This window comes from Lutjanus erythropterus, chromosome 24, assembly GCF_056507025.1.
Source record: "Lutjanus erythropterus isolate fLutEry1 chromosome 24, fLutEry1.hap2, whole genome shotgun sequence".
Classification (NCBI taxonomy): Eukaryota; Metazoa; Chordata; class Actinopteri; order Lutjaniformes; family Lutjanidae; genus Lutjanus; species Lutjanus erythropterus.
In genome coordinates, this window is record NC_139340.1 from 6271727 (window position 1) to 6289326 (window position 17600).

Genomic DNA, 17600 nt, shown 5'->3' on the forward strand with positions numbered 1-17600 from the left:
TTTTAAGTGTCAGCAGTAGACTGAAGCTCAAAAAGTCTTTGTTGGAGGAGTAGTTTTCAGGTTATAATGCTTAAATATGGGTTCCGGACAGAAGAGGATAAGGCACCTTGCAGCCATGGGCAGAGATGATCCTCAGATCAGCGGGGATCCTGTCACCACCTTTCACCTCCACTAAGTCACCAACCACCACCTCTTCGGCGTTGATGTGCTTCTTCTCGCCGTCGCGGACGACCAGGGCTTGCTACGAGACGAGACATGACGGAGACAGACACTTATGTAAGACAGAGGAGACAGTGAGACTGACAGCTTTTTGCTGCCTTCACCTCCATGTCCTGCATGCAAAAGCTCAATTTTTTCCTAATAATAAAAACAGTATTCATTATTAACCTCCAAATTATTCAACAGGGCTAATGAGATTCAGACGTCAAGAGGACTCTTTTGTTTTTGTATCACAAAGTGGATAAGACCTTGAATTAACATACTAAAATTAACACAGATGACACAGCAACAATACTGGGATTTTATCAAAGAAGTGGTTTTAGTTTTGTGTTACACAGTGTTACCTCATGTTTTTCATTAAATTCTTGTCATCTTTTTTTCAAAGCTTGTTTTTGGGATTTTTGCCTTTATTTGACAGAGATGGCTGAAGATGTAACAGCGAAGGGGGTAGAGAGAGAGGGGGGATATGACATGCAACAAATGGGCCACAGGCGGGAGTCAAACCAGCAGCCACTGCTGAGGACTAAACGCCTCAGTGCATGCGGCGCATGCTCCACCAACTGAGCTACAGTTGTGATCTTAGTACAAAACAGCTGATAGGGATCCAATGCTAGCATAGTTACAGAAATAAAAACTAAACAAAAGCACAAATTAATCAAGGTCTAAAATGTGAGATGTACCTGTGGGACCAGGTTCTTGAAGGAGTCCATGATCTTGGAGCTCTTGGCCTCTTGGTAGTAAGAGAAGCAACCAGTGATGATGACGACAGCAGAAAGCACAACACCCAGGTACAACTGTGGACGACAGAAATATGACATTTAGATTTACACAATAGGAGGAAACATTTTAATTAGGAACCTGCTGCTACATTATCTGCTGTTTTGTGATGTCAAACTGACTAATTCTCAAACATGAACGTCGCTCCATGAATACTTATTAGTTATTACACTGGTATTGGTAAACTGTGTTATTATGACGCCGTATTATAGCCCTTGTATGTAAAACAAACAAACAAAAAATTACAGAGCTTAGGGAGGAGGTTAATATTCACAAAAAACTCTAATTTAATTTTTTAATTTATGAGCAAAACACTCAGTTGTTTTCTAAGATTAATAAATTCAAATTAACAAAAAGAAAAACTGTCACAGAGCCACAGTGCTCGACTTTGCAAGGTTTTCATTCAGCCTACAATGCAATGGGCAAATGAAAGGATATCACTAGTTATATCTACGGGCAATTCAAATGGGATTGGTGGTACAGCAGGACACAATACGACAGATCAGATTAATTAATCCTCAAGTATTTTCTTATAGCTAAATCTGACTGCAAAGTAGGTCCATGGATGTGGGAAGTTGGGGTCCCGAAAGAGCAGCAGCAACCCCTAAAAGTACTTTTTCTTACATTATCATTCGCAGGCTCATCCTCCATTGCAGCCTGGATACCATAGGCCAGGAAACAGAGGATGGCACCAGTCCACAGGAGCATGGAGAAACCGCCAAACATCTGAGGGAAAACAGAACAGGAGTGGGGAAAAACTTCAATACAGAAGATAAAAAATTTAAAAGTCATCAATATGCAAGCCACTGAGACAGATGCACAATTTACAACAAACCTGTTTGCAGAATTTGACCCACTCTGGGGTGGTGGGAGGAGGAGTGAGGGCGTTGGGCCCATCACGGGCCAGAATCTCAGCAGCCTTTGCACTAGTCAAACCCTGGTTTGAGCAGAAAATATAGATTTAGTTACAATTGGTGAGAAAACTTCAGATTCTCTGCCAGATTTGTCAAGAGAGTTGGAAGTCAGATAAACAACCACGTCTAATTATAAACACAAACGATTTGAAGCAGAGCCTCATTGTTTGCAAGCCAACCACACATGTACACACAAACTCACTGACACATATTTAAGTCCAGGGGGGACTGTAGGTGCTAGTAGTTGCCTAGCAACACAGCATCAACAGGTAGGAGCAAGAAAACAGAAGAGAGAAGAAGAAGAAGCAAAAGGAGAGGAGTGAAGGTAAAGGAGAGGAGAAAAGATGAGCCAAACAGGATCATATGAAATCAGGACACAGGGGCTTCTTCTGCAGCTGATAAATTATTCACGCCTGCTGCATGCACACACATGCACACAGAGCTCGGAGACCCCGGTTTAGAGGCACTGATTAACTATTCTCCTTGATCTTTCCTGCATGACCAGGAGCACATTTGCATGAGGAGAGAGGGCTAGCTGGAGTTTGACAGCCAGCACTTATGCCATTTAAAGGTACAGAATAGTAAAGCAAATACAGTAAATATGAAACTACAGCCAGTAGCTTAGCATACAGGCTAGAACCAGAGAGACAGGTAACAAAATCTGCCTACTAGCATCTATAAAGCTCAATAATTGTAATGTATATCTTAGCAATATCTATTTTGTGTACAAAAAAAACACAATTCCACGCTAATTATTTGCTGGAAAGTAGATTCTGAAAAAGTGAAAAGCATTTCCTGTGATTCTTGGAGAAACCATCGGTCCCAATCCACCTCCGTCCTTTGCCTGCAACCTCCCCCCTCCTCCCCTGTCTGTCCCACTCTCTCGATCACTGCTCCTTTGTTTAATAAACCCTGGGAGAGATGAGCCTGTAGTGGCTGATCACACCCTCACTTCCTTCATCATGTGAGAGGAGAGCTCTTCCCTCTTTTAAACAAAGTCTTCTGTCTAAGACATCTAAGCCTCGTTTATCATTCAGTAACAGACAGACTAAAGAGAAAATGGAAGTTAATGGCAAACAGCAGCCAGTATTGCTTCTGACATTTGATATTTATCTGATCTCCTTTCAAAATTACATTACAATGCCAGACAACATCGGCTGACAAAATTACAACTTAAGGTTTAATCCCAATTTAATCAGTTTAACTTATTAAATTATGCTGCATCAAACTTTTAAGCTCTTTTTAAGACAAAGATTTAATTAAAACCTCAGTTTTGTTTTCACTCTTAAACTCCAATTAAAAACATGATCCAGTATTAACTTTAAAATTATACTGTTAAATTTTAACACAATTTTAAATCTAGATTTGCTCATTTTAAACCTGGTTTTGCTAAAATCTGAACAGAACTAATGTGAGAGTAACTTAATCTTTGCTGATGGAGCGCAGCCCGTGTGACCTTTAAAGCTGCAGGCGAGACACATTTCAGGTGCGACACATTCAAAAACAGACACACATACGACGACACACAGCACATGATCTGTGTTATCACACTCACATTGTTGAGGTCTGTTCCATATTTGCGATTGAGCTCGTCGAGGGTCAGCTTGTGATCATCCTGCAAAGACACACAGGGGAAGAAGAAGAAGAAGAAGGTGGCATCAGTCCAGTGTTTGCATCTACTGTATTTATATGTGTGTGTGTGTGTGTGTGTGTTCAATATGCCAAAAGCCTGTGACATTTACATCGTATTGTGTGCTGACCTTTCATTTTAAAATGACTACCTCTCACAAGGTTCAGCTACAACAATGACAGTGAACCCTCCACAGTTTAGGAGGAAGAATAAATGAGGACACAGGGGAGGTGAGAAGAAAAGAAGAAAGAGGAGAAGGAGGAGAGGAGGAGGAAGAATAAGGAAGGGAAGGATGAAAGGGAAATAAGTAGGAGGTGGAGCGGAGGGAAGGAAATTGAGAAAAGAGGAGCATGAAATGAAGTGAGGAGGGAAGAAAGGAAGCGAAGGAGAATGTGAGGGAGTTGGATAGAAAGAAGAAAGGACATGCAGTCCAGATAAAATGAGAAAAAACACAAATTCAATTTGTCTTCAGTTTCTAAGAAGCCAAATTTAAGATACTGCAACATACAGTGGAACCTAGATTGAATTTAAGACAAATTTAATATTCAATATGCAAAGAAAAACATGCAGTGGATCCAGAAATTAGACTTTTTCTACTTTGAATGCTTCATAAATGTAAAGTGTAATTAAAATGAACAGTTGCAGGCCTTTAATCTGTGACATTTTAGTACTTTAACACCTTGAATTTTGACATTTTTAGCTGTTGAGTGGTTTTACATGAGAGAGAGGAGGCAAAAAGAGGCAGAAAAATTAAAACCAGCACAATAGGGAGGATGGGATGGACATATTGGAAGGAGGAGACAGTGGACAATCAGGAAGAGCTTCTCCTGAGGCTACTTAACAGAGTGAAAAACCCAAGTGACACTCACCATATCCACTTCCTTCTTCAGCTCATCCATATCCTTTTCTTTCTTTTTCCCCTTCCCCTTCTTCTTGCCCCCCTGCTCCGAGGTCGCAGCCAGCTCATACTGCTCACGTCCTTCCTGGAAGCACAAAGGAAAAGGGGAAAAATTAAATCAGAACCCCAATAACATCTTAAAAAACAGAAAAAAACAGATAATTTCCCTGTTTTTATCGGGTCATTTTTTCCCAACTTTTTAAAACAAAACTTTCTTTACTTGTGACATCACAGCTTGTGTGTGTCTATGCGTGACGGCACTTTCAACCAAAGAATCATTGTTCTATTTGAGTATTTTTAGGGGATAACAAAGCAGATCATGCATAAGTAACACGCCGACCACCACTGAGGTGTGTCTGATGCAACGTGAGCACGTCTGACGGTGACTCAAAGTGCCAGAAGACATTTTGTCATACTGCATCTTTTTAACGGCTCCATGTGGGTCAATGCTCTAAGAACCAGATATGAAAAAGAGTAAACAGCCCGACAGCCTAAAAAAACTGAGAAAACTGTGGCCTAAATTGGGGCGACAAACTGCCAAAAACTTTAACAGCCCGAGAAAGAAAGAGTCACCTCTTTACTTGTCACACTGAGTTAGGCTGCCTGAGTTGGACGAGCAGAGGAGTGATAAAAGTCTTGGATACTGGCTTTATGGACACCAGTGCCATCTGTCCCTGCAAAAAAGAACTCTATGGGGATCCGCTGCTCAGTTTCAGAGTTTTTCTATTGTTGTTGCTTTTTGCAAAGCAACTGTTTTCCCTTTTTTCGCCTTACAATCAGACTGAAACTCCTGTTAACTGTGGAAGCCCATATCCACCAGTGTGATGGGGAAAAAAGATCCATCGAGTCATTATAATGAGAAACTTTCTTGAAATAATGAGTTCTTATCTTGAAATAATTACTTGGTATCTCAAACTAATGATTTTGTATGTCAAAAATAATTTAGTGTCTCAAAATAATGACTTTGTATCTATCTAGACTTTATTGAGACCAAGTCATTATTTTGAAATACTAGATCATCATTTCTTGGATAAGTGATAAGTCACTAATTTGATAAAGTTTATCATTATTTTGAGAGTTTTTCTTTCTTGTGAATTATTTCTTGAATATGTGAGTATTTTTAAGTATTAATTCTGAGTAATCCATGTAAAAGTGCAGCACAGGATATTAATATTCTGCTCCAACAGTGAAATTTTAATCTCTCAAACCCATGATGATTTCCAGCTGCAGGTTTTCACACATCAGCCGAATATTTCGCAACCTTTAGAAAAATCTATTTAACCATTTAGATGAGAACTTCTCAAGCTCTGGAGTGACACTTTGACTGCGTACATCAATGACGAAACCAAAGGGAGGAGAAAGCGCCGTGTGGTGTTCGGTCAGTTGGGAGATAAGCGCTTTTTTTTTTTGCGTGGTGAGACAGATTAGGCCCCAGGGTGCAAACAAAAAATCCACTTGTTTAACACCCACGTTTTGCAATAATGGGCGTCACTGGCTGAGCAAGAAAAATAAACAGAGCTTTTACTCATTCACAAACATAACCTCGCCGATTAAGCACTTCGGCCAAACCCCAAAGTGGAACAATAAACCACACCAGTCATTTACTGGTAATCACATATGAGGATATTTTGTTGATTTTCACTCAGACTGTGACACAAATTCTGTCGCTGTAAGCAGGACAGACTTTAATTAAATGTGCATCTTGTAAAAATAGGTGAGGATTGAAAGAAAAACATTTCCAGAACAGAAATATCCTGAATTTGTGTGTTTCTCCTCTCACTTGACACCCCCCCCCCTCCATCTATCGCACCATCAGCTTTGGCACTTGAGCACAGAGTGACAGTCAGCCCTCCTCTCTGCTGTCTCCTCCGCAGACATCCCCGCTCATTATCAGTGGCCACTGTAACCGACGGAGCAACAAAGGCCCGAGCAAAGATTGTGTCTGCGAGACGGCTGTGAGCCAGAGGGTGTGCGAGACAAGAGCGACAGAGAGAAGGTGAGATCGGGAGGAGGAAAAAGGGGCCAGAGAGACAAACAGAGGAGGGGGGAGGAGTGAGCTTTGAGCTTTAAAAACCCAGAATGCGCAAGTTTGAATTGTGAAAGTAAAACGCTCTTACCAAACTCCTTCGCCAAGTCAGAGAGCAAGGATGAATCTCCATCCTGCCTGCTGTCTTCCTGCAGGTATAATCAGGTGAGCTGCCACCAGCGCCTGTATGAGCCTACACCTGATTTCAAGACACCCCCGCCCGAAATTTATTATGCCAGATGGCCAGCATGGCCAGATCCTGTTATCATTTTCTCAAGGATATGAACGTCCTTATTCCAGGCGGTCCAGAGTTTTCCCAAAAACATCAACAATGACTGTTTATCTCACGTAACAAACAGTCAATTCAAAGCTACAACAGATCAGATACCAACTGTGTTTGCAATGTTGCAAATACAGAAACAGGACTTTATAGGAATATTGGACTTGCATGATTTGATTAGCCTCAGCTGTGCCTTCTATTAAGTGCTAATTAGCATATGCTAGCATGCAAAAACACTAAATTAAGATGGCGACCATGATACACATGACAGGCTGCTAAACATCAGCATGTTGGCACTGTCACTGTGAGCATTTCAGCATACTGATGTTAGCATTTATATAATGCTGATATCAAAACAAAGGAGAATCCTGTACAATTATAGTTTTCCAAGCACACTATATTATTTTAACCCTCGTGTTAAAAATCTCTCTTTTCCTATGAGACTTTTCGTTTCTGCAGAAACAGCACTGAGCCACAGAATTAAGCTGACTCCCACTTTAGTTGATGAAATATTACAACTCTATTTGGTGTACAGTGATGGTTTTAGATTAGATTTGCTGTCATTTAGGATGGAAGAAGTGTGGCAACATTTAGAAAAAGAAAAAATTCAGGCCAACGTTTACAGCAGGATGCGTGACAGCTATAGTGAACGGCTCCAAACTAACTTTATCACCACCTTCCCACAACTCAGTGGGGAGCGTTAATATTGTTCCATAGCAGCCACACTGACAGTACTGCCTGCAGATGTGTCTGAAACCATTTTTGTTATTCAAACTCCTCAGTGAAGGCATCTGCCAACATCAATTACCTCAAAATGACAGGTAATCAGCCTGATTAATCAATCTCTCACTAATATAAGCCTACATTAAGACTTTATCCATGGTATATAAACACATACCAGCCTATGACTAGAATCCAGGTAAGATAAACATGTTTATGTACAGCATGCTATACAAGGATCACTAGCAGCATCACTTCACAGGTGTGTGTGTGTGTGTGTGTGTGTGTGTGTGTGTGTGTGTGTGTGTGTGTGTGTGTGTGTGTGTGTGAGATCATAACAGAGAAGGAGGGAAAGTTAAGCCTGTATGTCTTTCAAGTAGGTAACTGGAGATCGCAACACCAGAAGCCAACATCGATTAGCAGTTTAGGCTCATCTATAATTCAGCACTGTACAAGGATCAGAGGTGTTAGCATGTTGCTAGTTGCTGAGAGGCCAAGTGAATGCTAATGAGCCATTTGGCTGCATGCAACAGCACACTGTGCAGCAGCCATTTTGGAAACTCTTCAGAAGGCTGTATATCGGACACAAAATGACCCAATCACTCATATCGGTATGACCACATATGGACTTCCTGCTTACAGTCCCAGTCATGGAAATATGCTTACTAATATTGTTTTTCTACTGCGTTCGCCTTTTCAAGTTTCCCAAGGAGTCACCAGAGCAGAGTGTGTGATCCCAGCACATGTTGTTATTGTTGCTCGAGCCCCCTGGCCAGCTAAGCTGGGAAAACACTGAGCCCGAGCCTGGATCACTGCGGCCAGAGCCTAGCCTCTGGACCCCCGGGGAACCCCAGGGGCCATCTGGCTCTCGGCAAATACTTCACAAACTGTGGTCCAGAGCCTGAAGTGGGAACACAGACTGGGTTCCAACAGACATGGCAATACAAGTGGCTTGTTTGAGCATCATTTAAGCAGTAAGATATCAGTTTGTATATGTTTATGTACAGCATAAAATTAAATAGGGTCTATCAGAATATAATAAATGATGTAAAATCCAGATATCTTTTTCATAAAACCCTTAATATCCTGGTATTTTTTGTGATATTAATGGCATTCACTTATGAAATGTGTTTATCTATCAAAGAATGATGCCCTCGCTGTACAATAGTAATAGTATTATTTGTTTGCTGCAGTGATAAACTGTCCAGGACTGGACAGTGGACAGGACAGTCCAAAGGGATGTCTTCAAATCCAGCAAATCCTCACATTTAAGTGTAACAAGTGTATTTTTTGACAATGATTGAACAATGAAGGGTACATAACAGCAATTAAACAATGCTAAAGACAACACAAGGGCTCACACAATAGCTGTTGAATTACTACACACTTATGCATAGAGACCAATAAGGCTTGTACACCTGCAAGATCCAAACAGATATTTCAAGTGCACCAGCTCAAGTACATAAACTGAGGCCAAGGAAACGCCAGGATATAAACGTTAAATCATTTCAGGGCACATCGCCCTTGATAGGAGACTCACAAAGCGAGCTGATGTTCAAACATTTCAACCAACACTGCTGTTTCCTGTTCTGAAGAGCTGCTGCTCCCACATTAGACCAGCAGTTGTTTACATCTCGACAAGCAGCAGTGAAGCTAGAGCTGCTGCACAGTCCCCTCTGAGTCTGCTCTTGACATTTCCTTTAAAAGACAGAGCAAATTGAGGAGTCAGGTTAGCCATGTGAGCAGTCTCAAAGTGTGCGATTTCTACCTCCGCACCGCCCGTCACCTGCTCCGTCTGGCCAATCACAGCAGTCGTTTCTGCTTACTTAAAGTGGCAATGAAATCTTATTCTTATCTCACCTGCAATATAAACTCAAACAGCGCTAACAAGCATTTCCTGATAAGCTGGTTAAAAATATCTTGTGGTATTTCCAATCTGACAACCACTTTACCAGAACAAAACCCAAGCTGGTGATGACACATCTCCACCCGGTATCTCACCTTGCCTTTAGTGTAATTAAAGCCCCAACCGCTACACATGACTGACACTTTCTTCAGTCTGTTTCACACCTTCATTATTCTTATCAGTGCGTGGAGTACGGTGACTGTACATGCAGTTATTTCCAGCCTAAACTCAGCACGTGTGTGTGTGTGTGTGTGTGTGTGTGTGTGTGTCTGTGCAAGGCCTTCAGGGGACAGTCCCATTTGATCAGGAGATATCACACTTAACTAAATAGACCACGATAAGAGAGCTGTCTGGGATTTAGTCAGCTCACTCATCTTACTCTAATGAGTTCATCCACAGACTGGTGTTTGTTTCACCCATAGACTGTCTAAGAGAAGCGGATGACACCCACTGGTTTGTGGACTACTGTTTTGAAGCCTTGGATTTGGGACTATGCCCGTCGCCTTCTTCTTTTTTAGAGCCATATTTAGAAGAGAGGGTGAGCTGGGAGGTTGCTGTGGTGGTGACAAATGGTGGGAATCACCAGAAGCCAAACCTTACGATAATATAATGATTATTAAGTTATGATAGGATATTATTGCAATTTGGTGATATGTTAAATGTAGCACTAACATATATTGGGATTGCAATATTAATAACATTTTTCCACCTGCAAATTATGTCCTCACTGGAAAACTTGGTTAAGATCTATTTTATTTATTAATAAGTTTTCAGTCATTTTATCAGAGTAAAACGGTTGTCAAGCAGACAGACTCACCAACACCTTCATAAAAACCTACCAATCAGCCAGCCATGCCTAAAAGCATGCCTCTGGTGAAATATTACAGCATGCAAGCACTGGACAGGCATACATTTCCTACAATGCAATGCCAAAGTGACAACAACAACAACAACAACATAAGAGACCTATTTGTTCAATTACTTGATCGTTGGCTTAGGTTATCATGGTTACATGACTCCAACTGGCAAGAGGACTCTCATGAAGGGATGATGTTGACAGTGCGTCTGAAAAGAGACACACTACTGTTTACTTACACACAAGTATTTTGGGTATGTGATTTTGGATACAGCACTGGTTTCAGGCGCTTGTGCAATGCTTTCACTTTTCTGATCTGGAGGCTCTAGACTCCATGGTTTAACCTATACTTAAGCTCAGTCCAGTGGCATCTTCTGGCCACGACATCACACAAATCAGCTCAGACAGGTAACAGCTGTCTACAAAACATGGACCTTGGCAGGTGTTCCAGTGTCTAAATTGTGTTTATTGACCAGCACATTCACTTTTTCCACAGAAAGAAGAAGGGAGCTAATATTGAGCATTTACTATGACAAACCAACCATTCCGACCACAAATGAAATGCTTAAGAGTCCATTTGAGACCGGACCAAGACCTCAAGGGTCTACTGGTCCACACTCAAGTGTGATTATGGTCTTCACACCTGTCCAAACCACCTGCACTAAAGGGGACACCAGAGTAAAAAGTGCAGTTGTGAAAACACATTCAGATAGCTGACAATGACCTCCCACAGGAGGAGACAAGAAAGTAAATTCTAACTTTGAGGAGTTGCATTCAAGGTCAACTTCAACACCTCAGAAGCAACAGAACGTGAGGAGAATATATAGATAGAAAAACATAAAAATTAGAAAGGAGGAACAAAGGACGAGAAGGTGAGAAGAGGGCATGGAAAAGAAGAAATGAAAGGATGCTCTGGAGCAAAGACATGACAAGAAGATGACTGAAGTGAAGAAGAATTTGCTACGATGAGAAACAACATGATAAACTGGTGTGGAATCTCTTTCTCACACACACACACACACACACACACACACACACACACACACACACACACAGTAGAGTACTGGACCCAGAACAATGGCCCTTTGTACAGCTTCCATAAAATCTGCATCAAAAACACAAACAAAAGGCTCAGCAATCTTTTCATGTGACTGTTAAGACCACGGCAATGTGAGCTACTTTATCCGGCAGAGAGACTGATCGACACTGCATTGTCCTCTCAGCCTTTGTGGAGATTTGTGTGAATTATGACCAAGGGATAAAACTTTATAAAAATATTGTTTGCAAAATGCTTTTCTTACGCTGCCAACCAGGATACAACTAAATCTGATCACAGTTCAGGTGTACCAGTTTAAAGTGTTTGAATGATTAAGTTAGCTGGACTTTTGGAGGAAACTGAAGAAAAATAAGTATGTCAAATTGGGAAAAACAGGACAAAGAAAAGCAAAGATTTGTTTGTGAAGGACATCAGAAACTAGATGAATGAATAAGCCTCACAGACCAGCAATGAAACCAAGAATTTCTGAGCCTCTTTTCCCCCCTTTACACCCTTTTATTCTTCCGCCTGAGAGAACAACGTCCCTAGAGGCTCAGACAAACATCAGAGGAGAGCGCTCGGTCAACCGCTCGCATATTTTAAAGTACACACGCTTTACAGGCAGAGCTGAATTCCAATGAACAGTCCTTCCTGGTGCCAGGGTCTTTTGCCAGATACACAAGCTGCTCATTCAACTGTGCCGGCACATACACACACACACACACACACATACACACACACAGTCCTGGGACTTTGCCCTGTTGCTAACAGCGACTATTGCCACACCTCTGGAGATATGTGAATGGACAGAGTCATGCGTTGTAGCCCCTCCCCCACCCCCTTGCTTTCTCTCTCCTCCTCTTTCTTCCCAGGTTCCCCCCTCTCTCCTCTCTTCACTCCCTCCTCCTTTATTCTTTCATTTCCTCCAACCACCCAGTTTTCTGTTTAACCGGTGAAAAGAAAGTGTGTTAATTTACACGGGAGACGTGGTTAACACTCCCTACACGTCCTGCGCAACTTTCAGCTTTTTCCAAGCAGAACAAAAGTGAATGAATGACTGAATCAATGCTGTTCCTTGTTGGAAAGTTTCTGGGCACTTGTCTACTGCCAGGATGACGACAGCACCACTGGAATGAAGAAATGACACCATCCTTAGAAAAAGCATTTCTTAACATGCAATATTCTTTTACCAGAATTCTCACTTGTATTGTGTGAAGTTTAATTTATTCATATAAATTTAATTTACAGTACTTTTGTCAATGTGCATCACGTGAATGTGGTCCAGCGACCCTGTCCAAACAGTGGCAAAACAGCAGTAAAGTTCTTGAAATGAGCAGGAAATGAGTTCTAAAAGAATTTCTGCAAACCTTTTATGGGAAAGCACAGTGTAAAGGAATGCATTATGGTCCAAATTTAAATATCAGTTGTGCAAAGTAGAGCTGCACCAACTAGGCAATCAAAAGAAATTAGTTGCCAACTATTTTTTCAAACAAACATGAATCATTTGCTGCTTCTAGCATGTTCTGCATATTAACAGATAATCACAATATTCAATCAGCTGCAGCCTTAATGCAATGTGAGCTAATTTTCTCCATCACAGTTTGTTTTGGTGGCCTGACCACTGCCAACAGTAATGCATGAAAGAAAAAAGTTCAGACTGCATTTTAAATTAATTTGCACCTTTAAGGTATGTTTTGCTGTATTTCATTGATCTTTGGTAGTAAAGCACTACTAATAAATATGTCCAGTAGCTCTCAAGAGCTCATACTCAACTAGGGATTGATGCTGTTAAAGTTTCATCCATACTGATATCAATATTGACTGCTTGTCAATACTTATACTTATTAAAACTCTTGTTGATACTACTCTGAATAATTTTGTTCAGAAAATAAAAACATGACATGAAAAGATTCAGTCATTTTATTATTACTTTTTTTTGTAGAAATAAGTTCCTGCTCGATTCCGCTTTGCAACTTTTTTGTTGAATTCAGTAAAGTGAGCACACTTTTGAACTTAAATGTAAAAAAAAACAAAAAAAAAAACAACAACAACACATATTTAATCTTCATATATGATCCTACTACTGTCTGATCCTGCTCAGTATGGCACCCTGCTGCTGACACAGGTGACCTTTTAAAGAACTTTAATTTCATGAACAAAAAGAATATATCAGCTTTTATCGAGTCACATTCCTCTGCAAAGGACACAAACACAGGATTACTTCTTCAAAAGCTTTGTGTTCCTTGGATTTTATGACTGATTATCCACATAGTGATGCTAATTCCTCATTTATCTAAGGTGTGAGCAAAGACCTTAAGTCATCTTAGAAGACAAAGGATCTTTTCTCATTTCATTTTGGACTCATCGAGATAAACTGTTCTCTACATGGTGGGAAAAAAAACAAGAGCTGAACGGGCATCCTGGAGCTGCTCTGGACTGGAATGAATGAACCAGTAAATCAATGGATCTTTCTTTTTCTTTTTTTACTTTCAGGCCTTGGCCACACCTCTGTGACACTAACTGGCCAAAACACCATAGCTACAAGTTGCATCATTTCCTCAAGAGGGGGGAGAAGCTGAATGTGTCACATGTACAGTATTTATCACAAATACTTCAAACTTCCTGTGTTTTCATGATGTCATAATCACATGAACAAAATGTCCAGTGATTCAGGCTACAGTAACCCAGACTTGGATCTTGACTTTGGCGTGGAAAATGCCAGATTTCCTTCGTGGACAGAGGCAGAGGAACAGTGTGCTCTGTAGTTTGTTATTTCTAATGCGAATGTTCCACTTTTGCTGAGCAACAGGCTCGCAGTGAAAGTTCAAAGAGCTGCCACAGAAAACAAATCGCATGGCTCAAGCTGCTTAGCCAAACAGAGGCAGAGACGGACGGAGAGAGACGGCATGTGAAAGAATGGGAGACAGAGAGGGAGGGAGGGAAAGAAAAGACAAAAGAGCAGCGAGAGAAACAGCAAAAAAAGATGGATGAAACAAGGTACAAACAGCGAGGGAATTGCAGATGGGAAAAAAGGGAGTCGGAGATGGAGTGAGCGTGAAAAAGAGGGGAAGGAGGAGAGAAGGGAGTACGCTGTGTTCTGTCACAGACAAGAAGTGGCGTGTGACAAAAGCCCCAGTTAATACACAATGACTGCCGAGCGGAAAGAATGTTAAATCCTCAGAGAGAGAGGGACAGAGCGAAGGAAAACAGGTACAAACAGGGAGAACAAGAAGGAAACAGACTGTAAAGAATGGATGTGAAGGTGGAGTCGGGGTGCCCCTTTGGCTGAGATTAAAATTGGCCGGGGGGCTGACATCCCGGGTCAGTTCACAGTGGGAAGAACAGTGTGAATAATGACCAGCGGGGTCCTCCTCTCATGGAGATGGCTTCGGCTTGGTTTATGGTCGGGTGTTGCCATCTGTGGCTGCTAAGGAGAGAGTTCCTTCTTTGGGGAATTTACCTCCCATTTACCCCCCACTCTCAGACAAACTCACAGATCCCTTTTTTAAGCCTTTGAGTGAAGCGTGAAAGCATGAAGACAGTGAGATTTGCCCAGACGCCTTTAAACCTCTCCAAAAGATGGGTCGCTACATGCTCTGTTTGAATATAATGTGCATACTTTGCAAGCAGGAAAAATCAAAACCCTTACTTCACTTTAAACAGACTGTTATGGATCCCTTAAAATGTTAAGATGAAAATGGTCACGGTACTTACGTAGCTAAGAACAAACACTTCTAACATGCAGATGACAGGGTTTTTCATTACAACATCCTAAAGAATTCCTTATGGTGATTTTAAGCAACATTTTTTAAAGGCATCCTTTAATGAAAATTGACTTTCGATGGTTTTATAGCAAAATTCTCATCTTAAGACAAGTTTTATTTTCACTAGAGATGCTGCGTGATCCTACAAACATACGACTATAAGGTAATGTGCCTGTTATACATTAGTTTAACTAATTTAACTTAAATCTCAGGTGACATTTATTGGTTCAACCCCTGACAAGGGCTGCGACCACTGATTAATCATCTCATCTATAAAATGTCTGAAATAGTGAAAAATGTCCATCCCGATTTCTCAAAGTTCAAGGTAATGTCTTTAAATGGCTTCTTAAGTCAGTCCAAAAACCAAAAATACTCCATTTGATATGATGTAAAACAGAGAAAAGCAGAAAATCTCCATAGTTGAGCAACTGAGATAACATGTTTGCATTAAAAATGATCACATCAAAATATCAAAAAATGTGTTAAGGATGTCAGCTTAGGTTTTGGGAACACTGATAGACAGCTTTCACCACTTTCTGATATTTTATGGACCAAATAACGAAGAGTCTTAAAGGAAAAAACACCCTTTCTGGGAAAATCTATTGCAACAACAGCAAAGTGTTCTTTCCTCAAAATGAACAAATATCACCATTCCTAAGTGGGCTTTTTAAATCTCTGCCAACTTTATAATTCAGTTAGGGAGAGATAAAACAGAAAAGGTTGAGTCAGGTGGTATTATGAAATATTTAGTTGGATTCCCCCCACCGGTCTCCTGCGAGTTCCGACAGCTGTCTCCCAATCCCTACCCTGCATCGCTGCCCTGTTAACCAGCCAGTGCAGAGACTGCGGTTTGGAGAGATGAAGCAGTATCATCCTTTACATCTCATTAGTTCTATATATAAGAGAAAGTATCCAACAAAATATAGACAAAGTACAGATTAAGTTAGCAGATCCTCTCTCCAAAGGATCTCTGCAATTCAGAGAGAATGATGGATGTTGCATTTTCCAAATTTATCACTTTTCAGCCCCACCCCACCCTCTTCTCTATCATTTCTGGGAGCCAGTTTGCTTCAATGGTGGCAATGCGGCAACTGGTGCCTCTTGGCTCCCCTTAATATCCCCCCCACCTCCCCTCTCTGAGGCAATCAATCTCTCCTCTCGCTCCTCTCAGCTCACTTGCTCCTTTTTTTTCTGTTTATTGCACTGTGCTGTCGATGTGATGAGAGAACACAGAAAAGCATAAAAAGGGCAGCAAAAGGGTAATCTCATATTAGAAATGGGCGGGAGGTGCATGTCCAAAACACGAGGGGGGAAACTGGAAAAAAAACAGCAGTCACTGCTGCTAGACTCGTCTGGAACAGTACCTGAACTCTGTCTTCACACTACCCTGATTCTCTTCTCCATTAAAACAACTTCTCCTCCATGTCTCTCTTCCTCGCACTAGGAAAGCTCTGTAGTGGCGATTATCTCATCCAAGTCTAGCTATTTGCCTGTGCCAGTGCTGAATGTATTGGAGAGGAGAGGAGAGAAGAAGAGGAGGAGAGGGGGGGCAGAAAAGGAGGGGAGACGTGGAGGGAGGTTGGATGGGGGCAGGGCATGGCTTTCATCACATATGGGAGGAAAAGAAGCCCAGCAGCAGCCAAGAAGCCAAGAAGGAGCGAGCAAAGATTTTCAGAATCACAAATGAGCGTCAGGGAGAAGAAGAAGGAGGAAGGAAGCAAGACTGAATGAGCCATTCTGCTTCACATCTCCCGCCAGATCTCTCTCGGTCCATCTTTTCTCTCCCTTTCACTCCCTCCATCCAACTCTCCATCCCTCGCGGGCTGAATCTCTAATGAGTGTTTCTGCAGCGCAGCATGGCAGGGTGTGGCTACGACTGATATTTCATACAACGAGGTTCAATTTCACCCCTTAGAATTCAAGTTTGTGATGAATAACAGCCTAAAAATAAAACCAAGGAGCAGAACAATAACAGGGGCTGCTGGTAAACAGAAGAGGTCTACATCAGTCTTCTTTTGACAGTAACGGATGCATCTTGTCAAAATCTCACATTCAGTGGAAAGAATTGTACTTATGGACAAAAAAATATGGCATGTGAATGAAAGAACAGATAACAAAAACACCCGTCTGCAGCCAAAGACCCCTGCAGAGGGGAAGAAAAGATAGAAGAAAAGATGGAGATCTTCCTGCTACACTTGAAACCTCACACTGCAATGTTTATGGACAACTTTCCGACTGTTTATATGTGATATGACCTATTCTAATCACAAAATCAATATGCTGTCAATGCTGGATTACTGCTAGTTGGTGCAAATTTCATATTTTCATATGCTATCCAAGCTTTGGGGGAAAAAAGCTGCAAAAATCACCCATTTTATATGCTGTCTCACAGTTTTTTTTCTGCAATAGCACCTCTTTAATGACATTTAAAGACATACTATGCAGGATTTTCCAAAACAAATTTGTAAAATCCCTTTAAATCATCACTTATGACCCACAAAAAGTGTGTGGTGGTGTCTGAATCTGCAAAGACCCTGCCCTCTGCTGGTATTTTCTTATTTTCTCATTATTTTG

At 41.2% G+C, this 17600-nt stretch overlaps 1 protein-coding gene across 1 annotated transcript in view; it reads right to left on the minus strand.

Moving 5' to 3' along the window:
- Positions 1-17600, minus strand: part of LOC146304583 (sodium/potassium-transporting ATPase subunit alpha-1) — a 33024-nt gene that overhangs the window by 13576 nt on the left and 1848 nt on the right. Inside the window, exons 2-7 of the mRNA XM_084713438.1 lie at positions 4410-4523; positions 3466-3525; positions 1832-1933; positions 1621-1722; positions 900-1013; positions 107-241 (exon numbers count right to left, since the gene is read on the minus strand). Of these exons, the coding sequence (XP_084569564.1) occupies positions 107-241; positions 900-1013; positions 1621-1722; positions 1832-1933; positions 3466-3525; positions 4410-4523 (627 nt within the window). The remainder of the gene's footprint in view (positions 1-106; positions 242-899; positions 1014-1620; positions 1723-1831; positions 1934-3465; positions 3526-4409; positions 4524-17600) is intronic.